Below are 22693 nucleotides of genomic sequence, written 5' to 3'. Positions count from 1 at the left end.
ATGAGACTTTGCCACAGAGCAGAGCATCCAATAATGTGGTGTTTCACAACCTATCTGTGTCTCCCTAGCCAATCACTAGGAGTTTCATGGCCAGTGATGCATGCTGGGGAGGACAGAAATATTCTGGGCTGACCATGTGAGACTCTCTTTCTCCCTCACAGGCCTCCTGTCTGGGGGGAGTGTGTGAAGTGTGTGCTGTCTGATCAGGCCTGTAGACTGCAGGTGGTTAGGAATGGACCCAGTGGGGGTCTGAAACTGTTCCTGGGATGAAGGAACTTCATCTGCTGGAGGTGTCCGAGAAGCCAGAATGGGCTTGGACCTCACAGAGAAGTCTGGTGTCTTGCCTGGGGAATTCTACGCTAGATCTGCTAACCAGCTAAGATTCTTCAATACACAGTGTTACTGCAGTCAGTTTAATATGGATAGAAGATTCCATCTTGTGAGGATTGACCTCTTTGTTCTTGGGTTTTTGCATGAGCTGATTGATGCCATTCTGCAGATGCAAGAAAGAATGAACTACAAACCAATATATTGTTCCAATATCTGCTTTTGTTTAGTCCCAAAGATTCTCAATGGGGTTAAGGTCTGGACTCTGTTGTGGCCAATTCATGTGTGACAATGATGTCTCATGCTCCCTGGACCACTCCTTCACAATTTGAGCCTGATGAATCCTGGCATTGCCATCTTGGAATGTGCCATCAGGGAAGAAAAAATCAATTGATGGAACAAATGGTCATTCAGTGTATTCAGGGAGGCAGCTGACCTCATTTTTTAGGCACATAAAGTTGCTGAACCTATACCTGACCAACTGAAGAAACCCTGGATCATAACACTAGCCAAAATCCAGGTGGTGACTTTATATTGGCCAGGCAGTGCATATTTAAAAAGATCAGGTGGCAATCTGCAAGGCTACTGAGTTTTGGAAAATACTACTCTGCACTATACTGCCTTTACTATAAAGTATAATTCATTATAAATTAGGTGTATTATGCATAAAAACATATAGGGAGGCATAAAAAAATGAGAAGTCTCTTAAAGAGTACAGAGAGACTGACTGGTAGAAGTGAGTGCGGCTCAGGCACAGGAAGGAGCTGTCTTGCACGGCTCTGATAGTGAAGATCAGAGGCTCCCCAGTGAGAACTGTGAGTTGTCCAATCATTTCTCCAGGACCAGTCACAAAGATGCAGGAGTCCTCTCTCCCCATCACCCCTTGAAAGACATGAAGACGACCTGAGAGCACAAAGTGCAGCCCAAAATCCTGAAAGGAAAAAGAGAGGTCCTCAGGGGTGGGAAAGTTTGGAACAACAAACTTTATCAAAGTATCTCAAGGAAAAAAAAATGTAATGTCGCCCATGGAAGGCTCTTCTCCCTTTTGCTCTTCTAGTGCAGCATGGGGAAATAAATTAAAATATATGATTGGTTGCTATAAACATGAAAGCTCTTCGTTCAAACACTGCTACAAATAAGACATTGAAGTGATGGAGCAATGCATTATGGGACAGGCAGTGGGGAACAGGACAATGTAACAAATGCTGAGGTTATTCAAGCCTCCTACTTACGTGGTCACCCTTACGGGCAATTACTGTCTCAGCCTTTACATGATGAAGAGTGAGTTTGTTTTCAAGCAATGACAGATCCTGCAACAAAAACATTTTGGGTTAAAATCCAACTTCAGCCACTCTATAAAAGTGAGGAGATCCTTCTTAAGTTGTATTTGATGGCTGTTAGTAAGAACAGGAAGTTAGGTAAGATCTCCCCAAGTGGAACACACATTGCAACAATTAGATATTAGAGTCGTGAAGGTTTATAACCACTGTTAGATTTTTCCTTTTTTTGTTGTTCCCCCATTGGGGACATTAATAAGGACAGCAAATTCCCAACTTAGCTCCTTGTGGATATTTCTGTAAAAAATAAGTCAAGGCAACTGGACTTGCTGTATTTTTCTTGAAGATGTTTTCACTGGTCATCCGACTAGTTTTCTCAATTCAGAATGACTTGTACAAAAAATTATCTGGCAATAAATGTAACAGACGCACCTGGTCACGGTCCAGCAGCGGAGTCCTGGCATGCGAGCCGGGGGACTCCATCTCCTCACTTCCAGTCTCCGTCGCCGTCCTGCCAGACGCGCCGCGGACTCCGCCCCCTCTCGCTTCCAAGCTCAGTCGCCGCCCTGCGCAGGTGCGCCGAGGGACTCCGCCCCCTCTTGCTCGAGCAGTCGGCTTAAAGCCGCTGCTCGCTAATTGATCAGCGTCCTACTGTTGGTTGTAGCAGGACGCTGATCAACTCAGTGTCCACCTTGCCGCACATCGGACCCCAGATCTGTGAAGCAGATCCACCTTCTACTGAGACCTCCCTGGATACATACAGTCTCCCAAACCGCAAGTACCTGGGCTAGATCTCATATAGCTCCAGGACACTAATGCTAGTTATTACCCACATTGACTCTGCATTGATACTAGCTGCTGATGCTAACTTCCATTAACCCTGCATTTGATATTAGCTGTTGTTGTGACACTCCATTGACTCTGCATTGATACCAACTGCTGATGCTAAACTCCATTAACTCTGCATTGATACTAACTGCTGATGCTAAACTCCATTAACTCTGCATTGATACTAACTGCTGATGCTAAACTCCATTAACTCTGCATTGATACTAACTGCTGATGCTAAACTCCATTAACTCTGCATTGATACTAACTGCTGATGCTAAACTCCATTAACTCTGCATTGATACTAACTGCTGATGCTCAACTCCATTAACTCTGCATTGATATTAGCTGTTGTCGCTAAACTCCATTGACTCTGCATTTTGACTCCTTGATATTACTGCCATCAACTCGCTTATATCCATACTGCTAGTATATACGTCCCTACACACGGGGTATGATGTGAAGCAGCTCCCTCTCCGCCTTACTCAATACCAGGCATCAGAGACCTAGCTGCAAAACTGATTCCCGTCCATCCAAGTAGAGGCGTCATCTCCGCAGTTGCGATCCATAGGCAAAACCCCGTAGGGGCAAGGCATTACAGTGAATGTTGCTCCAATCCACATAATCTGTTAGTTACAACCAGGTGTTGATTGCATTTGCATAATTGTAGTCTATGAGGTCGTATTAACCTGCCCAGAGAGAGCAGGTGTTAAAACAGCATTGTACGTGGCAGACAATAGATGTATCACCCCCCCCACCCCCACCTCGATTCAAGCTTGGATTCTCCATTTTTAAATACCTCTTTTAGACCAGTCCTCCTCCCTTTCTAGGATGCGTACTTGACTTTTTCCTTTAGATGTAGGTATGGTATACTGCTGGATCCTGACCAGAGGGTTTGGCTCTTCTATGCTGTGCCATACGCTGGTGTAGCTACTGTTTTGTTTCACCGACATACAATTCTGGGCACTTCTGAGTGCTCAGGCCTGTGGATTTAAGCAACATTCAGCATATTTATTCCCTGATAATTTTTTGTAAAAGTCATTCTGAATTGAGAAAGCCGGTTGGATGTCCAGTGAAACGTCTTCAAGAAAAAGACAGCAAGTCCAGTTGCCTTGACTTATTTTTTTACAGATATACCGTGACCTAAATAAATGAGAATGAAAAACACACAATTCTTAGAGCGCACTCCTGTAGGACAACCACAGGTAAGAAGGTTATCTGCTAGGGGATGGTGTGCAAAGCTCCTCAATGCAGGGGGAGGGACCCTGTGTATCACAATTCAAAACAAAACAATTTTCTGAGGAGCGCAACTACCTATAATTCCCGTGGGTGACCCAATGTGCTGAACGCTGGATGGGCACACATAGCTAGGGAAAATACATGTCAATTGGGAATGCGGACAGCCATAATCTGGCTTGCCCTGTGAGATAGAACAAATGGTGACTTACAGTTGGGAATGGACCCAGCGGGGGTCTGAAACTGTTCCTGGGTGAAGGAACTTCATCTGCTGGAGGTGTCCGAGAAGCCAGAATGGGCTTGGACCTCACAGAGAAGTCTGGTGTCTTGCCTGGGGAATTCTACGCTAGATCTGCTAACCAGCTAAGATTCTTCAATACACAGTGTTACTGCAGTCAGTTTAATATGGATAGAAGATTCCATCTTGTGAGGATTGACCTCTTTGTTCTTGGGTTTTTGCATGAGCTGATTGATGCCATTCTGCAGATGCAAGAAAGAATGAACTACAAACCAATATATTTTTCCAATATCTGCTTTTGTTTGGTCCCAAAGATTCTCAATGGGGTTAAGGTCTGGACTCTGTGGTGGCCAATTCATGTGTGACAATTATGTCTCATGCTCCCTGGACCACTCCTTCACAATTTGAGCCTGATGAATCCTGGCATTGCCATTTTGGAATATGCCGAATGTGCCATCAGGTAAGAAAAGAATCAATTGATGAAAAAAATGGTCATTCAGTGTATTCAAGTAGGCAGCTGACCTCATTTTTTTAGGCACATAAAGTTGCTGAACCTAGACATCACAAACTCAGCTGGCCAGGCTGAGCCGCGGCGGCTGGAAAGGGAAAGCGGTAAGCCGCGATCGGCTCTGTGACACCGGACTCTATGCGTCTTCACGCAGTGTCAGATGGAACTGTCAGAGGAGTGCACGGAGATGGGCCAGTGTGTGGGGCAGTAAAGGATCTATTAGGGGGGGTGATCTTAGTGCCTGCAGGAGTCGGCTACGCGTTTCGAGGAGGTTTCCAATTTGTCAAGCCACTATTCTGTGGCTTGACAAAGAGGAAACCTCCTCAGCTGAGTTTGTGATGTTGGCTGACACTTTGTTCTCCCACTCCGGTCAGACAGCCACTCTCCCCCCACCTGCCAGCTGTGAACAGCTGATCTGACAGACCCTGGAGAGAATCCTGTGAGAGACATCAGGGCACGGATGCTCACATCCCAACTGTAAGTCACCATTTGTTCTATCTCACAGGGCAAGCCAGATTATGGCTGTCCGCATTCCCAATTGACATGTATTTTCCCTAGCTATGTGTGCCCATCCAGCGTTCAGCACATTGGGTCACCCACAGGAATTATAGGTAGTTGTGCTCCTCTGCATCTGCAGAATGGGGTCTACTAGGATGAGCCAGTAGACCCCATTCTGCAGATGCAAGTATAAATTCCACCTGCACACCAAAAAGTTATTCCAAAATCTGCTTTTATTTAGTCACAATGTCAAGATGTCCTCGAGCTGGAAAGAGTCCAAAGAAGGGCAACTAAAATAATTAAGGAGCTGGAGGAGTTTTGGCTCTAACATTTAAAAATGGCAGAACTGTCTTCTCATTCTATCCAAAATTAGGATTAGATTAGGCATCACAGCCAAGGAAGATAGAAAATAAATTCACTAGACCACCTACTTCCAGGTCCATCTGCTTGGCCAACTGTTTCTTGCCGTTCTCCAGAAGCCTCCGCATGTCCTCCTCAGTCTCCCAGAAAAGCCGCTCCTATCGTATGATATGTTAGTATACAGAACTCTTAAAATTCACAACCAAAGTACATCAAATCCGCATTATATTATATGTGATTCACCAAGGCAGGGCCTGGATGTCCAACCCTCGGCAGCGGCTCACCTTGTCCGATAATGGAGACTTTCCCACATGGTTCTGTTCTAATTCACAATCCAGAGACCTCCAGAACCCTGCACAGAAACAAACGTACCAAAATAACAACAGGAGACAAATCGGCATAAAGCTTTATTTTAGCCTATGTTTCTTTAAAGTCAGTCTCAACATGTCAGTGGCATATAAAAGTCACTTTACTGATGACAAGTGTACAAGACAGGAACCTATGGAATACCTCCTATAGCTTTCCTCTATTGCTGTGTTTGGCATTTCCTCAAAATGATTAAGTACACTGCTCAGTTTTCTATGACGTTCTTGCAACACTGAATGACAGAGTTGCAAGTAAAGACATGGGGGCTAAAGGCAGCCAAGTGAATAACCGAGCCGAAGTGAACCGGACCCTGTTCCGCTGTTCACTTCAGCCGAGTACGGCCGAATCCACTCATTTGTTTTCATTCAATGACAGGCCACTGTCCTCAAATCCCCCGAGGACAGTGGGCTGTCATTGAATGACAACAAATGTGCAGAGCTGGCTGTGACGTCATGACCGACTCCGCCCCTTGTTTTCATTCGGCCGGGCCCTGAGAAGACGGCTGCCGCACAATGTCAACAAACAGGCGGAGGTGATGTCACTGCTAGCTCTGCCTAGTTGTTGACATTGTACCGGCATCTGTCAAACTCTCATTCTATGGCGGCAGTTAGTCGGAAGCAAACGGGTCCGCGGGCATTGGTTTATTTTGTTATTACGACGAGTTGGCGGCATTGTGGACAATGCTGGAAGTCGTGAATGACCCTGGATTACATGGGTGGATCCATTTTTTGGATTTTTATTTTTTTATTAAAGGACTTGTCAAAAACATTTGTTTTCTTTTTTTTCCAATTAAAAGGATTTTTTCTTAAAGTGTGGTTTCTTTATTTACTTTTTACTTTAACCCTTGAATGAGTAGGGCTACAAGTACTCCTTTAGTGAACGAGTGAATGAGTACAAGCATCCTACAGATGCTACCCCCCTTGTGTACTATTCACAAGGGGGGTAGCATCTGGGTGACCCCTTTAATAAAGGGAATACCCCGATGCAAATAAGCCCCCCTGCCTGCAGACCCCCACAACCACTGGGTTAGGGTTGTGGCGGAAGAGGCCCTTGTCCTCCCGTGGGCATGGGGACAATGTGCTTTTCCAGGGGGAGCCCTGGAGAGCGGTAAAACATGACGGAGGTTCTTACCTATCCCGTCTGTGTTTAAAACTGAAAACAAAGTGTGTGTAAGTACACTTTAAATCAAAATCAATTTCTGCTGAAATCTCATCATGAGATCACAAAACCACTGTATCAAAAGATACATTTTTTCCACTTTTTCTAGCTAACCCCATACTGGAGAACAATGGTCTACATTCACAGCAAGAACAAGAAGAGAAAAAGAAATTGAAGAGGTCACCTGTTTTTCCAGCAAATTTGGATTTACAGTCTCCTAGACGTGGGGGTCTCCTTCGTGTTGGAGAGGGCTGAGGAACATCTGATTGGTCTTCTGCCAGAAAAGAGAACAAAGAGCTAAAGCCTGTGTCCCAATGGTTTCAAAACAATAAGAGTATAGGAAGTGCCCCCCCTGACCTCTAGGGGCATGTGGGGGCCTTCAGTGGTAGGGAGAGCTGACATTTGACCTCAGGGATGAGTCCTTAGCTGGTTTGTGGGATGTGAAAGTAATGTTGGGCGCCAGTTGCTTTAAGGATTTTCTAATATTTTATTGAATAAAGCAAAAAGAAATGGGAGAGAGGGTAAAGGGCTACAGACATGTAGGACAGTACAGAACTCTGGACTCAACGACAACTTCGCAGCTTCACAGTGCAGAGGGCCATTAAACTTGCAGTGGTACGGTGTATTGTAGAACTTTAGCTGGTTAGCAGATCTAGCATAGAACTCCTAGGCGAGACACCAGACTTTGTGCGAGGTCAAAGCCCATCCTGGCTTCTCAGGCACCTCCTACAGTCATTGTTCCTCCATGGTTCTACAGCCCAGAAACAGTTTCAGACATTGACTGGTTCCACACCTGACCACCTGCAGGCTACAGGCGTGGTCAGACAACTCACACATAAACACATCATCCCCTAAGCAGGAGGCCCAGGGAAAAAAAACTCTCACAAGGTCAGACCTGGATATTTTTGTGTTTCCCCAGCATGAACCACTGACCATGAACCTCCTAATGATTGGCTGGAGAGACAAAGATATCCATATGGCTCCAATATTGGTTGCCTGCTCTGTGGCAAGGTTACACACATCAGCAGGCAGATGCAAGTGTAGCGCTCACCCCCTAAGGAGCCGCTGGAATAACCCGGGTCATCACTAGTTGTTTAGGGGATTTGGTCTACAGCTGCCCCATTAGCATTTAACCGTGTGTAACAGACATAGACTCCAGACTCACCAGACCTTTTAAGCATCTCAGCGTAGATCCACTTGTAGTACAGCGAATAGTAATTGGAGTAACAGATGAGCAGGAGATGAGCACAAATCCTCAGCAGGAGAGACACCAGCCATGTTCCTGAGGTCCTCTAGATTCTCAGTACATTCAGCAGCCACCCATCCCACCCTTCCTGGTTCTCCTCCTCTGGCAACAGCACAGGCCTCCCCCATAACTGAGGCCCTGGGAAACACTTTCCACACTCCAACCTCTGCCCACCCCCTGGCCTCGGGCCTAGTCTGGGGGGCGGGCTGGACAGCACACAGCCCTATGCTAATCCATGGCTTAACCAGATAAATGCCACTATAATCCAGCCAGGCTGATTACAGACCTGGCAATCACTAAATGTCTAGTAGCCACCTCACAAAGGTGATTGTGGCTACACTAGCAATAACAGAACACTTAGAGAAATCCAAATGAGCACAAACCATCAAATTAGCTTGACTGAGTACAGTCTAGCAGAACTAAATTTAGGGAGTCAGCCCGCTTAGGGCAAGGTGACTATATATACATCTGGGTAAAAAAAAAAAAAAAAACTGACAGATCTAACCAGCTTTGTGTCGAATTTAGACTTTGTACAGAACTGGTGAATACTATTCCAAATATAACTGCAATATAATATCTAACTGTAAAATGCATTGAATCCAACAGACACCTGAAACATTAAATTATCTATTTACTTACATGGATGGCTAAAACACATTTTAGCCATCCATTTAAATACATGGAAGCCTACTCATTGTTGGATGTGGATGGAACTGCCATAGGGCCACCTTGTACCGTGCCACAGGCACCTCAAGTTTTAAGTTAAAGGAGAACTATGGGGTTAAGGCTTTTCCCCATAGTTCTCCTTAGGGTAACGGGAGGACACAAACTAGCATCCTCCCGTTACCCTAAGCTCAGTATATAGGGAGCTACAGCTCGCGGTATACTGTGACGCCGCAGCTGAAGCGGATCCCGACAATTATGTCTGGATCCGCCCAGCTGCGTGAGTGACAGCTGGCTCTGCCTATCTAGAGGCAGAGCCAGCTGTACCCGCCCCCTCCCCCGTTCATTCCGCCAGTCAGCGCTGGAGGATCGGAGCGAGGAGGGGGGAATCCAGCCCCTCCCCTGTCACGGCAGAGAGCTGTGACAGGATCGAGAGGTGAGCGAACGCCGGTATGTGTTCGCTCACTTCCCGATCTACTGAGCCGACCTGTGACAGTCTCATTGTCACAGGTCGGCTAGAACTATGAGGTGAGTGAAAAGCACTCACCCCATACCCAGATAGCAAGAAATTGAGCTGCAAGTTTGAAAATGACTTGCTAAACTTTTGCAGACTTGCCGAGCTTCACAGTTTTGTTGCACAATTACAGCAAGTCTGCATTGCAAGTCTCCAGACCAGCAAGCTTGCAGAGCTCTTGCTAAGACCTGCAGGACTCTTGCTGTAGACTTGCCAAGCAAATTTGCTACAAATTCAAAAAGTGTCACCTAGAACTTGTGCTGCGAGTGTTCTGCAAGTCTACAACTTGCCAGGAATATGTGCAGCAGGTTAACAAAATTACAATTTAACCCCGACACAAGTTTGTGGCAAGTTATCCTTGCTATCTGGGTAGTTCTCCTTTAAGAGACTAAACATTAGAGCTAGGCCAGGAGGTGGTGATTAAAGCCAAACACCTGCTAGCTGGGACACTCACAAAACAATACAGAATTCAGCCCAAATTCTCTATTTAAAAATACTGTACAACCCGCGGCATGGTGAGGATTGGGTGTTACTATACTCCATGGGGCAACTATGGACAACAGTTGAAAAAAAATATAAGGTTGGTAAATATAGATAAAGCTTTAGCCATTCTGAGCTACTATCGAGTCCAACCACATACTGTATATGTGTAGTCTCACCTTCAGTATGTGTTTTACTTCTAGAAAGACGAGGCCGGACAGGACGAGAAGGACTTGTTTCAAAATGGAGGTCCTGCATAGAGAGAGACTTGTCAAAGAGTAATTACTCTGGTCACCTTTTAAACAATCCTGTGCTTCTCAGTGACATCTGAATGATGCTCATAGAAACTTTAAAGAGTGATGACAGAAAAAGAACATGTGATCAGTCGAAAAGGCATCTTTGTTAAACTTTTTGCCTAGTTATAGATCTATGTTTGCCCCAAGGATGTTGTAATACACTTAGCCCTCGTTCACACCTGAACGTTTTGTAGCGCATTCTACGCTCGACGAACGCTCTACAAAACGCTCAAAAATATAAATCCCATTGTATTCAATAGTCTCGTTCCCACCTTGGCGTATTTCCGCCCGTCCCTAACGCGCTACAAAACGGCCCACGCCTGAAAAGGTACAGGTACTACTTTGGGCCGTTTTGTTGCGCGTTTCCATTGGGATACAGCCAAGTAGCCTTCGTAAACGCGCGTTTGTCGCGCGACTTTTTTACCGCGAAAGCGACAGACGCGCATATGCAATACGCCTAGGTGTGAACGAGACCTTACTGTTGGCCGACTTACTACCTCTGCTGCAAGCTTGGAATCATCAGCTACGCTTTTGTTACAATAATACTTTCAAAGGCTAGTTTTAAACTTTCCTCCTGCTAGTATAAGGTCATGTTTCTGTGTTCTTGATCTCAGCTTAATATTGAAAATCCTGCCCCCCCCCCCTCCCCCTGAACCTTATTCACACCCTTCATGTGTTTAAAGGTGTTTCAGTCATGCTCCCCTAATCCTTTCCTCCAGACCGTACATATTAGGTTCTTGCATTCATTCCTGATATGTTTTATCTCTCAGACCTTTCTCAATGTTTGTTGGCTTCCTCTGGACTTGTTCTTATCAGTATCTTTTTGTAAGTGAGGTCTCCAGAACTGGACACAGTATTCTAAATGAGGTCTAATTAAAGATCTATATAGAGGAATCAGGACCTCCTTCCTCCTGCTGGGGATCCCTCTAGTGATAATAAAGATCTATAATGGGGAATCTGGACCTCCTTCCTCCTGCTGGGGATCCCTCTAGTGATGCACCCCACACCCCCTCCAACCTTTAATGTTGAGAGTCGATAGGTCTTACATGCTGGAAGAGTTCAATAGTCAGGCCCATGTAATGGTGCAGAGCGAGAAAGGTGACTCTCTGAAGACGAAGAGCAATGATCTGAGGAGGGTAGAATGATTGCTTTGTTTTAGTTCCATGAGCATAAAAATGAACAGCATAACAGCAACAGATCTTTGCAACTACCAACCTGGACAGTCCGGATTAAACTTTGGGGGTAGGACTGAAAGACAGCAGAAAATGCCTCAACAGGAAGCCGTAGCACTGTGCTCTTCTCTACAGCCTTCGCTGTTACTGTACGGTATGGCCTCTGATGACCCTGTAGAGAACAAATAATCCTTAAATTACAAATACAGGATAAAAAAAAATTCACCAAGATTACATTCAGGACCTATTCATTTGTCTCATGCATAGACCAACATGATCCCTTTAATGACAGGAGGAAGGACTCTCTTAAAGCAAACCTGTGCTTTGCCCTTGCAGAAAAACACACCCTTTCATTGCTTTACTGCCCCCTTCCCAGCAACACATACTCACCACTAGTGATGGGCCAAACAGGCCCGAGTTCGGTTCAAATTCGAACTTTAGAACATCCAAAAAGTTTGAATATGAACTCGAACTCAATGCAAGTCAATGGTGGTAGAACTTTCAAAAACAATTGTCCCCTTTAAGAGGGCTTATATGCAAGTTATTGGCCATAAAATGTGTATGGGGATCCGGGTACTGCTCTGGGGGACATGTATGGGGATCCGGGTACTACTCTGGGGGACATGTATGGGAATCTGGGTACTGCCCTGGGGGGACATGTATGGGGATCCGGGTACTGCCATGGGGACATGTATGGGGATCCGGGTACTGCCCTGGGGGACATGTATGGGGATCCGGGTACTGCCCTGGAGGACATGTATGGGGATCCGGGTACTGTCATGGGGGACATGTATGGGGATTCGGGTACTGCCATGGGGGACATGTATGGGGATCAGGGTACTGCCATGGGGGACATGTATGGGGATCCGGGTACTGCCCTGGGGGACAGGAATCAATGAAAAACAAACACTTTTTAAAAATACCGTTTTTAAAGGAGAAGTGATCACTTAAAGGGAAACAATAACAATGAAAAAATTATTTAAATATTGTGCCTGGGGGGTCCCCTTAACCTTCCTGTAAAGTGGTATAGAACCTGCTGCAGCAAAACTGACATTTCTAAAGAAAATTACATAAAAAAAAAAAAAAAAGAGTGCGGTTCCCCCTCCCAAACAATACCAGGCCCTTAAGGTCTGGTAGGAATTTTAAGGAGACACCCCACCTCCTTAGGAAAGAAACGTGGGGTCCCCCCTAAAATTCCCAACCAGACCCTTGATCCGAGCATTGGCCTTCACATCAGGGTACCCCTTTAATAAAGGGGCACCCAGATGCGGTGCCCCCACCCCCCTTGTGTACTTGTACCCCTGCCCATTTACTAAAGGGTTAAATAAAATTGGAAAAAAGAGGCCAGACTTTTTAAAAAAATCCTTGATTTGGAAAAAAAACAAAAGACAAGTTTTTGAAAAGTTTTTACTTTTTAAAAAAATTGATCCACTGACGTAATTCAGGGTCAATCACGACGTCCAGCGTTGTCGACGGCGACTAAATAAAAATAAAACAATAAAAAATAAATAGACATCATACTATATTTTTTATTTTTTTTAAAAACGACGACCGCCGCCATATCACTGACGGAGGTGCTCAGTCGGGGTGCCAGGGAGTCCGTCACAATTGGTGGCAAGCGGTGGGATGCTTCCCTGCACTTGGAACATCCAGACCACCACCGGGACATCGGAGGAAGATCGATATAGCAGACTGAAGAGAAGTACACTGAAGGACTTACTTGAGTCCCGAGGAATCAGTGGAAGCTGCAAGACTAAGGCGTCTCTCATCGGAGAACTCCTAGAGGGAGATCGTACCAGAGAGAGGATGAGTGCTCCGGTCGAGGGGGGCGCTCAGCTCACGGAGCTCCAGCGGGATATCCAGTGGAAGCTATCCCTGTATAGCACTCCACCTGACTCAGATACCATCACCAAGCTCATCTCGGAGGCTACCAACCTGAGACAGGCGGAGGCTCAACGAGCGGGAGACCGACAGACAGTGCCCGATGGAGGGAGCCGGAGGAAAATACCGTTTGACTCATTCCGACTCTTCCAGGACGGCCAGGAAGACATTGATGCGTACCTGGAGCTGTTTGAGACGCAGTGTGACATGCAGGGAGTAGAAGAGGCTGACTGGATGAAGATCCTGATCAGTAAACTGTCCGGTCGGGCTTTGAGTGCCCTCGAATCTACTCCTGCGGAAGACAGAAGGAACTACGAGCGGGTGAAGGAGAGGATCCTAGCCCGCTATAATATCACCCCGGAAGCTCATCGATTAAAGTTTCGAGGGCTGCGGAAGGAAGCCGAGCAGCCGTATACAGAGCTAGCACACCAGATGGCCCGAGCCGTGGATGCCTGGTTCGCGGGATGCCAAATCACCACCATGGCGGAAGCTGCCCAGCTCATCTTGATGGAGCAGCTATACGACCAGTTGCCGGTCGAAATTAGGGATTGGGTGAAGGACCGAAGACCGCTTAACATCAATGAAGCTGCAGTCCTGGCAGATCAGTATATTGATACCAGGAGGCCCCCTCGACCTGAAGCTCGACCAGTCAGCAGACCCTTTCAGGCGGTGATACCTCGTCCCCCAGTAACAACAAACCGTCCACCGCCCTCGTACCCTCCTCCTCGGGCAGCGCCTGCACCCCTTCTCCGATCGGATGGGAGAAGGTGCTATACATGCAATCAGGTGGGACACCTGTGGAGCAACTGCCCCCGAAATCGCCCACGGTCTCCGCAGTGGAACCGAGCTACAGCGGGACCCCAGAGAGCAGCAGCCCATTTTGGGAGGAGGTGCTATACATGCAATCAGGTGGGACACTATCCCCATCCACACATCCCCCATCCACACCTATCAGTTGAGCTAATCAGCCCATTGTTAGACTCCCAACTCGAAGTGTCTATTGGGACAAAGCAGCCTCCTACAAAGTGGTGGATACCGGTTCGTTCTAGACCGGAGGGGGTGGGCTTCTTCCTATAAAACTCCAATGCTTTGTGTTAATAAAGGCTTTTGTGTCATTCTGCTTACCTCCAAAATGAGTGCTGCCTGATTCTTGGGGTAATGGTAACAGGGTTTGGAATACGTTCCATTTGGGAAGCCATATCACTGACGGAGGTGCTCAGTCGGGGTGCCAGGGAGTCCGTCACAATAAACAATTGGGCAGAGTTAGCAGTGACAGTTATGGGGCATCTGACAGGTGAGCCATGGCCCTAGCAGCGCCGGACCCTTGCATTGCCGATCCAGCGGCATCGGAGCAGGCTGGGGCCCCATCGGTGCCGCTGCTCTTCTGATCTCGGACCAGCCGCAAGTGACATCACATCACTTCCGGCCAATCAAGCGGCAGAGGAAGCCAGGTCACCAGCCCACCTGGGACCCCTGCAGAGCCCACCATAGAGAGTATCAGATGGGCTGTGCAGCATCTATGGTGGGCTCTGCAGGTTCTCAGGTGGGTCCTGCGTCCAGCGGATCACTAAGCCCAGAGTCAGAGCCTAAAGCCGTGTAAGGGGCCCAAAAATTTCTGATGGCTGCCCTGCCTGTGGGGCCTTGTGCCTTTGTGTTCGCCTAACATCAAGCCCATCACTAGTCATCACATCCATTACACAGTGTACAGGACGTGAGGACACCCAGGGACATACCATCTCTGCAGCGGAGGACACAGCCTGGGGGGAGCACCGTCAGAGCTAGACGAGGATCGGGTGAGTATAACTTTGTTATTTTTGTCACTAGACACTTAACCCTTGCAGTACGGGGGGTAGCCCCACTGCTGGGGTTATAAAAAGTTTTGCCCTGAGTTCTTCTTTAACTAGTGGTCTGCCAGGCAGCATGGGGCCAATGCTGGGCTTTTTATTGAGAAAGCCCAGAATGTTTTGCAAACACAGTTTCATGTCTATATTTGCAAATTTGTACTTATTCTGTTATTTTATGTTACTAAAGACATTTGTATGAATGTTGTCCGGGATTATGCAGATGAAAAGGTGTTCTGTGCTCATGCTGCTTCCAATTCTGATTCAAATTGAATCCTCTTTGTCATGGATACATTTTATGCCTTAGAAAGCTTTACTCTCCTGTCTTCATAGATTGATATTTTGTTGCGCCCGGCTGACTAGGTGATACGTTTGCAGCAGGGGAGGCTGACTAGGTGATACGTTTGCAGCAGGGGAGGCTGACTAGGTGAAACGTTTGCAGCAGGGGAGGCTGACTAGGTGATACGTTTGCAGCAGGGGAGGCTGACTAGGTGATACGTTTGCAGCAGGGGAAGCTGACTAGGTGATACGTTTGCAGCAGTGGAGGCTGACTAGGCGATACGTTTGCAGCAGGGGATCGGAATGGCTCAGCCAAGTTTATACACGGTGCTGTGCTCACCCCTGCCCCCGCCTCACGTCATTTAGGACGCAGGGTGTTATCTGTAATTTGCAGGATCGTTGCCTGACACAGACTTCCGATGACCGCGCTCAGAATAGTCTATGAAGAGGCAACTGAAGAGAACATGTGTGGAGCTCAAGCATGGGAGATACAGTATATCTTTACGTTCAACATCCCTAGCACCATTAAAGGAGTACTATGGGGTCAGTGCTTTTCCCCATAGTTCTCCTAAGGGTCATGGCAAGACATAAACTAGCGTCCTCCTGTCACCCAAAGCTCAGTATATAGGGGGCTACAGCTTGTCGAGATCCACCCACCTGCGTGAGTGACAGCTGGCTCTGCCTATCTAGAGGCAGAGCCAGCTGTACCCGCCCCCTCCCCCGTCCGTTCCGCCAGTCAGCGCTGGAGGATCGGACAGGGAAGGGGGGCAATACCTGCAGGGAGCCGTGACTGACAGTCATGGCTCTCTGCAGGGAGATGATTGATAAGTGAGCGAGCGAAGGTATGTGTTTGCTCACTTCCCGATCTATTGAGCCGACGTGTGACAGGTTTATTGTCACAAGTCGGCTCGAACTATGAGGTGGAGTGAAAATCACTCACCTCATAGTTCTCCTTTAAGAGTGGAAGGTCCTACAGCCACACCCAGTAAACCATGAGGAACCAGAGATGACAGTCATTGGAGTGTGACTGGTTTGCTCTATGGTGCTGTTTGCCCATTAGCAGCAATGTTTGCTGCCTGGGTGGGAATGGCGCGGTTGGCAACTGGTTGCTAGGCTACGCCGGCAGTATGACTGGGGGCGGAGTCATTGGCCTGGCAGTCATATCACCCTAGTTCCATTCGGGGATCGGACACTCATGGTGGGTGTGTTTTCATGCCTTCAGTCATTAACAGACTGCCCTTTGAACTGCTGGCCTCTTTCTTTGCTTCCCCTTCCGGGTTCCGTTGGTTAGCCGTTCGCCCCTTGCACGCCAATTTTCCCGCGCATGCGCTGTTCTCCTCACCTACACGCGATGGCAGACCTGATGTGCATTGCGATAATGAGGTGAGGGAGGAGAAGTTGGGTATTTAAACGGAGAAGATGACTGCCAGCAGTACATTTGCTGCTCCCTCTGGGAAGCCTTGCCATACACATAATGGCAGCTGCACGGACAGGTATTGGATTTTGTCCTTTTGATATTCAATGTTTTTTCCTGTCAAGGCTGAAGACCCAGTTATTACATATGTAATTTGCAGAAAAATTCAGTTCGGATATTTCGTTATTTCGGGATTCAGATCTGAAATTCCATTCGGTTCGGGTTTCGAAATCCGAATTTCCGTTATTTTCGGATGAGTTTACGAACGCATATTCGTTGTGAATACCACGGAAAACCACATACAGATATTAATACTAAAGCTGAGGCTCCCAGACCTGAATGGCATTCGGGATCTGAATTTCCGAATTGCATTGGGGAGCTCCCGAATATCATTTGGGTCTGGGAAGGTAGACGATATACTAAAGCTGAGGGAGCTCCCCAATGCAGTTCGGAGAATGCAGAATCACCGAATGCCATTCAGGTCAGGGATTCTCAGCTTTAGTATTATATGTATCTGGCTCCCAGACCGAATGGCATTTGGGATCCGAATTTCCGAATTGCATTGGGGAGCTCTGAATCCCATTCGGGTCTGGGAGCCAGATACATATATTACTAAAGCTGTGCTCCCTGACCGGAATGGCATTCGGGAGCTCCCCAGTGCAATTCGGATCCCAAATGCCATTCGGGTCCAGGAGTCTCGGCTTTATATTATATGTATATGGCTCCCAGAACCGAATGGCATTTAGGAGCTCCCGAATTCAGTTCGGAATTTGGGATCTTAATCTAAAATTCAATTCAGTTTGGGGTTTCGGACAAAATCCGAATTTTCGTTAGTTTCGGATGAGTTTACGAATATTCGTTGTGAATACCACAGAAAACCATCTACAGATATTAATACTAAAGCTGAATCTCCCAGACCTGAATGGCATTTGGGATCCGAATTTCCGAATTGCATTGGGCGGGTCTGGGAGCCATATACATATATTACGGATACATACATACATACATACATTCGGATCCCGAATGCCATTCAGGTCAGGGAGCCTCAGCTTTAGTATTATATGTATCTGGCTCCCAGACCCGAATAGCATTCGGAATCGGAATTTCCGAATTGCATTGGGGAGCTCCCGAATGCCATTCGGGTCTAGGAGCCTTATACATATATTACTAAAGCTGAGGCTCCCTGACCTGAATGGCATTCGGGAGCTCCCCAGTGCAATTCGGATCCCAAATGCCATTCGGGTCTGGGAGCCTCAGCTTTAGTGTTATATGTATCTGGCTCCCAGACCCGAATGGCATTCGGGAGCTCCCCAATGCAATTCGGAAATTCCGATCCTAAAATGCCATTCGGGTCTGGGAGCCTCAGCTTTAGTGTTATATGTATCTGGCTCCCAGACCCGAATGGCATTCGGGAGCTCCCCAATGCAATTCGGAAATTCCGATCCTAAAATGCCATTCGGGTCTGGGAGCCATATCCATATAATACTAAAGCTGAGACTCCCAGACCCGAATGGCATTTGGGATCGGAATTTCCGAATTGCATTGAGGAGCTCCCGAATATCATTCGGGTCTGGGAGCCTCAGCTTTAGTGTTATATGTACAACGTCAGGATGTGCTTTTCATACCAGTTTTATTATAGCACTGGCAAAAAATAAAACCACTTCCCTAGAAATGGGGTAACAGAAATTCTGGGCTCGCTGTCCTTATGGGGTCAAAGCAGGCGCATCCGTCTCCCTTCTTTTTGCCTTGTGAAAGAAACCTTCCTAACATCAGACAAATAAAATCCACATAATGAACCACAACTATTATTTTCAACTCACTGTAAGAACATCCAGGATGCTGAGAAGGCTGTGCACGTTATCACCAGGAGACACCGACTTCATATAGTGCCGGGTGCCGTCCTGCTAGGAAGAGATAGGAAGAAGTGGATCACTGCCTGTCCTCACATCAGGCTAACGAAAAAGAAACATGAGTGGCCTACATTAGTAGATCCCAAGCTTTATACAGTGAACATTGCCAGCACATGACACATATGTTTATGCTTCCTTATTGACAACCAGTGAGGACCGGCCATTTGTAAGAATCTGAATCTAAACTCTTAATATGTTATTATAGTGCAGCTTTACTTCTCGGGGATAGCTGTGTGTGCTGGTAGTCACTTGCATTCTCTTCCTGTCCTAGTAGAAATGTTAGCCCTGGCTGTAAAGCCCCCCATAGAGGCTGCCCTGTCACCTGCCTGAGCTCAAGATTGATCATTGACACTTTGCCCTGGCTGCTGGAGAAGGATAAGTAACTAACTAATAAGTAAATAACAGGCAACAAAGTCTTTAGTTCCTATCACATAACCCAGAGGGTCTGTTCAATGGCACCAAGTATTATGGTGCTCTCAGAGTCCCTGATGGGTTTTACAGATCTTCCAGAAGACCCGCCAGTACCTCTAATGGTACTCATAGGAGCTCTGCCATTACTTCTAATGGCTCTCACAGAATCTTGGCCAGTATGGCTAATGACAGCCACAGATTCCGGACCAGGATATCCAGAGCGACCTGAAGTGATGCTGGGTGTGTCACCTCTGATTCAGAGGGGTATGTAGGCAGCAGCTCTGCAAGGGTCTGGTGCTGTGTCTTCAAGCCAGCATCCTGAATGTACAAAGAGCTTTAATACTATTATTGTTTCCTGTTTGCTGACTCCGTATCTCCGCTTGCCGCCTGCCCTGATCTTTTGCCTAGACCTGACTTAGCTCTCGTCTCCTGTCTTATCTACTGACCGCTCATTGCTGACCTGGACTGCCTGACCACTCTATGCTAGCTGCCTGCCTTGACCACTCCCTGGATCCAACTATGTTTTCGTCTCCTGTCTACTGGTTGGTGACCTGGACCATCCGACCATTCTCTGGTTATCTCCTGTCAAAACCTCTGCCTTTTCCTGACCATGCTCTGGACTACTGTCTCCTTATTGGAGACCTCTTGTCCTTGTCCATCCTTTGGCAGGGCTATCCTGGGGGCCGCGACCTGGTACCAGCAAGCAGCTACACCTGCCTCCACAATCAGGAGCTCTGATGAAAACCGGCTGGTGCTTAGACTCCATGCCCTGGGTGAGCCCATGTCAGCTGCCAGACGGTGTCACCTTTACACCAAGCTCAGATAGGAGTTGTCATGCTAATACCTGGCTTTCAGATCTGCTCTGATGGAAAAAAAGGACAGGCACAGCAGTACATAATAAGCTCTCAAGAACAGGGCCCTCCTAACCGTCCTGTATTGAATTGTATTGTAACTGTACTGCATTCCTTTAGTAAAGCACTGTGCAAACTGTTTGCACTTTATAAATACTGAATAATAGTAATAATAATAAAGTAAAGCCACACTAATACAACAATTCAAAAGAATTTAATAGAAAAAAATTTAATTAAATGCAACATTGTAAATTAATATAATTTTCATTAATCACATTGAATCTTTTTTGTTTCTATTTGTTTAGTGCTTCTCTTTTTGTAGCATAACATAAAAATACACAAAGGGGCCGATTTATAAATCTTCCGCCCAGCATATAGCTGGATGAATGCCGTTTGCAGGGCAGTACCACCACTAGGTGGAGCTGAGGAGCATAGTATATTCCTATGCCCCTCAGCGCCATCTAGTGTCAGAAATGATGTGTGAACGGCATTCGCCCATCTATATGCAAGGGCAAAAGACATCGGCCCCAAAATGTTAAAACTGTGACAAATAAAACAAAATCTTACGGGATCAGTCAGGGAGAGTTCCAGCTTCCCCTCAAGGACGATGTAAATACTGGAATCGGGCTGCCCGGGGCAGAATACCACACCTCCGGGGTCATAGTGTTCATATACCACATACTGACACAATGCCAGGAACAGGGGCCTCTCAAAGTGACCGAGCACACTGATGAAGACAGGGAAGGAAGGGAAGAAAGTTTAAATGACTGAATACAGTGGTAGGGTGACTACTATGGTTAGAGACGTCAGTGGCCCATGACAGAACAACCGCAGCAGGTGCATACTTGCTGTCATCAGGCATTATGGGGGAAATAGAGACATAGGAACCATTATGGCTCACAGATTCTTGTTATCCAGTTGACCTTGAAATGTCATCCCCAAAATGTTAGACCTACCTGTCCCCTCATCTCTGAGGTCTTTGATGTGTGGAGTGGACTGCTGGGCTATACACAGTCACTTTGCTGAAATCCTCCCAGCCAGGTTCTGCTTCTTCCACACAAGCTCCATTCTATCCTATGGACCTTTGGGACATATAATGGAACGGCCTATTGCATCGGTCTGAATGAATTTACTTCTCTACAAGAAAGTACAGAGCCCGGCCAAAGGATGGGTGGATGACGGGCTCCCAATGGGAAGATTTCAGGGCTCCCAATGGGAAGATCTTAGATGAATGGGGGCAGGTAAGTGTTAGACCTGGAGGGTTGCTGGGAGGAGGAGGAGCATTTCAACCTGTGTAACCCCAGGACCCCTATTTGTCCTTGGTCATTAGGTTGCGACCCGAGTCGCACTGCAATGAAATGCACGGCACTGAATTACCGGACGTTCGGGTGCAGACGATCGGACTGTGTGCGGGAGGTGCGTTTGGGGTGTCATTCAAATTAACGGCAACACAACACGCCTTCCACACCAGAACACGCAGTACGTGTGATTGCATGTAAATGTGCAATTAACGCACTGTACTAGTATGAACGCACACTCAAAAACACTGACGGACACACAACCACAGACACAATCTCACACACTCAGATATTTTCGCACACACACACACTCCCAAAAAAAATATTTTTTTTAAGGTCCACCCAGTTTCCCTATCTTACGAGAACTGGAGTGGATCCTCAGCCTGGGGTCCAATGTGAGCTGCTGTGCTGTGACGGAGCTCCATCCCTATATGCACGGCTTATACAGCTCCCTTGCGCGCCCTGTTAAGGTGTCGGGAGCCAGAATGTGACGTAAGTCCAGTCCAGGCACCTCTCCAGGGCACATGTAGGAACTGTAAGAAATGCATGTATGGATGGAGTTCCCTTATGGCCATACTACCAGCCCAGCTTACCTCAAGCTGGCACGCAGGGCCGGACAACATATTTTGAATGGCTGCTTGGCATGAGAACTAACGGTGCTGCTCTAGGGGGAGGCTGAGGAGTCTCACCTAGAAAAGTGGAAGGCATGCGTGACCCACTGAACATGGGGTCTCAACCCACTTTTGGGTCACGACCCACCAGTTGAGAACCAAGGATTTAAAGTACCCTATTAAAAGTACAATTATCCTTTAAGGTTCTAGGTCAGTGATTCTCAAAGAGGATGACCATCTTGGCCACCAGTTCTGCATAGCTTTCCAAGCAATTCAGATCAGAAGAAGATGGCAGCAGCTGTGTCACATTTATCATTTCATTTAATAACTAACCTCTGCATAGCATCATTATACTCAGAGGGAAAGTGACGTGTGTGGAATAAACCCAATTGTATTTTAAAAGGCGATAAAGTACACACGTAGCTTTGCTGACGCTGTGATAACGATGAAATATAAGGATTTCTGTACTTACAGTAAAATCCGTTTCTTGGAGTCCATTGAAGAAGATGAAAAAAAAAAAAGCCTGAGGTTCCCCCCAATTCATACCAGACCCTTTAGGTCTGGTAGGAATGTTAGGAGAATGCCAATTCAAAAGGAAAAAAAAAACAACTTTAAACATTACTCGACTTGCCCTGGATTTGAACCTGGTACCTTAGCAATGGCAAGCCTGTCCTCTAACCGCTACTCTAAGCATAGATGTGTTGTAGAGGTAAAATGTTGTCATTTTTTTCCCCTAATGTCATTTTGCTGCAACGAAATTCGTCCAATAACGAATTTCGGGAAATCGGGAATTTCGGATTTGTTTGCATTCGTCTTAGCTGTAATTCGGATGCATCCGAATCTCCGAATTTCCGAAAATTCGTCTGAAACTAATTTCGGAACGAACCGAATCGCACATGTCTACTGCCAGTTACTGTTGAACGAGCTCCACTAGTCTTTGTATGAAGGGTTAATAGTTAGGGATGTTAATTATCCCAGTCAGTACAATGGTACTAGTTGAAGGAGTTGATAAATATTTAGGATGACCTTT

At 46.7% G+C, this 22693-nt stretch overlaps 1 protein-coding gene across 1 annotated transcript in view; it reads right to left on the bottom strand.

Moving 5' to 3' along the window:
- LOC108795662 (neuropathy target esterase-like) overlaps positions 1–22693 on the bottom strand; it is a 68648-nt gene that overhangs the window by 20951 nt on the left and 25004 nt on the right. Inside the window, exons 7-16 of the mRNA XM_018566953.1 lie at positions 20322–20481; positions 18403–18483; positions 11211–11339; positions 11042–11122; positions 9879–9951; positions 6981–7070; positions 5557–5624; positions 5344–5430; positions 1560–1637; positions 1056–1258 (exon numbers count right to left, since the gene is read on the bottom strand). Of these exons, the coding sequence (XP_018422455.1) occupies positions 1056–1258; positions 1560–1637; positions 5344–5430; positions 5557–5624; positions 6981–7070; positions 9879–9951; positions 11042–11122; positions 11211–11339; positions 18403–18483; positions 20322–20481 (1050 nt within the window). The remainder of the gene's footprint in view (positions 1–1055; positions 1259–1559; positions 1638–5343; positions 5431–5556; positions 5625–6980; positions 7071–9878; positions 9952–11041; positions 11123–11210; positions 11340–18402; positions 18484–20321; positions 20482–22693) is intronic.

The sequence above is a fragment of the Nanorana parkeri genome, unplaced genomic scaffold, assembly GCF_000935625.1.
Source record: "Nanorana parkeri isolate BGI_ZX_2015 unplaced genomic scaffold, ASM93562v1 scaffold991, whole genome shotgun sequence".
Classification (NCBI taxonomy): Eukaryota; Metazoa; Chordata; class Amphibia; order Anura; family Dicroglossidae; genus Nanorana; species Nanorana parkeri.
This window is presented reverse-complemented; position numbering and strand designations above follow the sequence as displayed.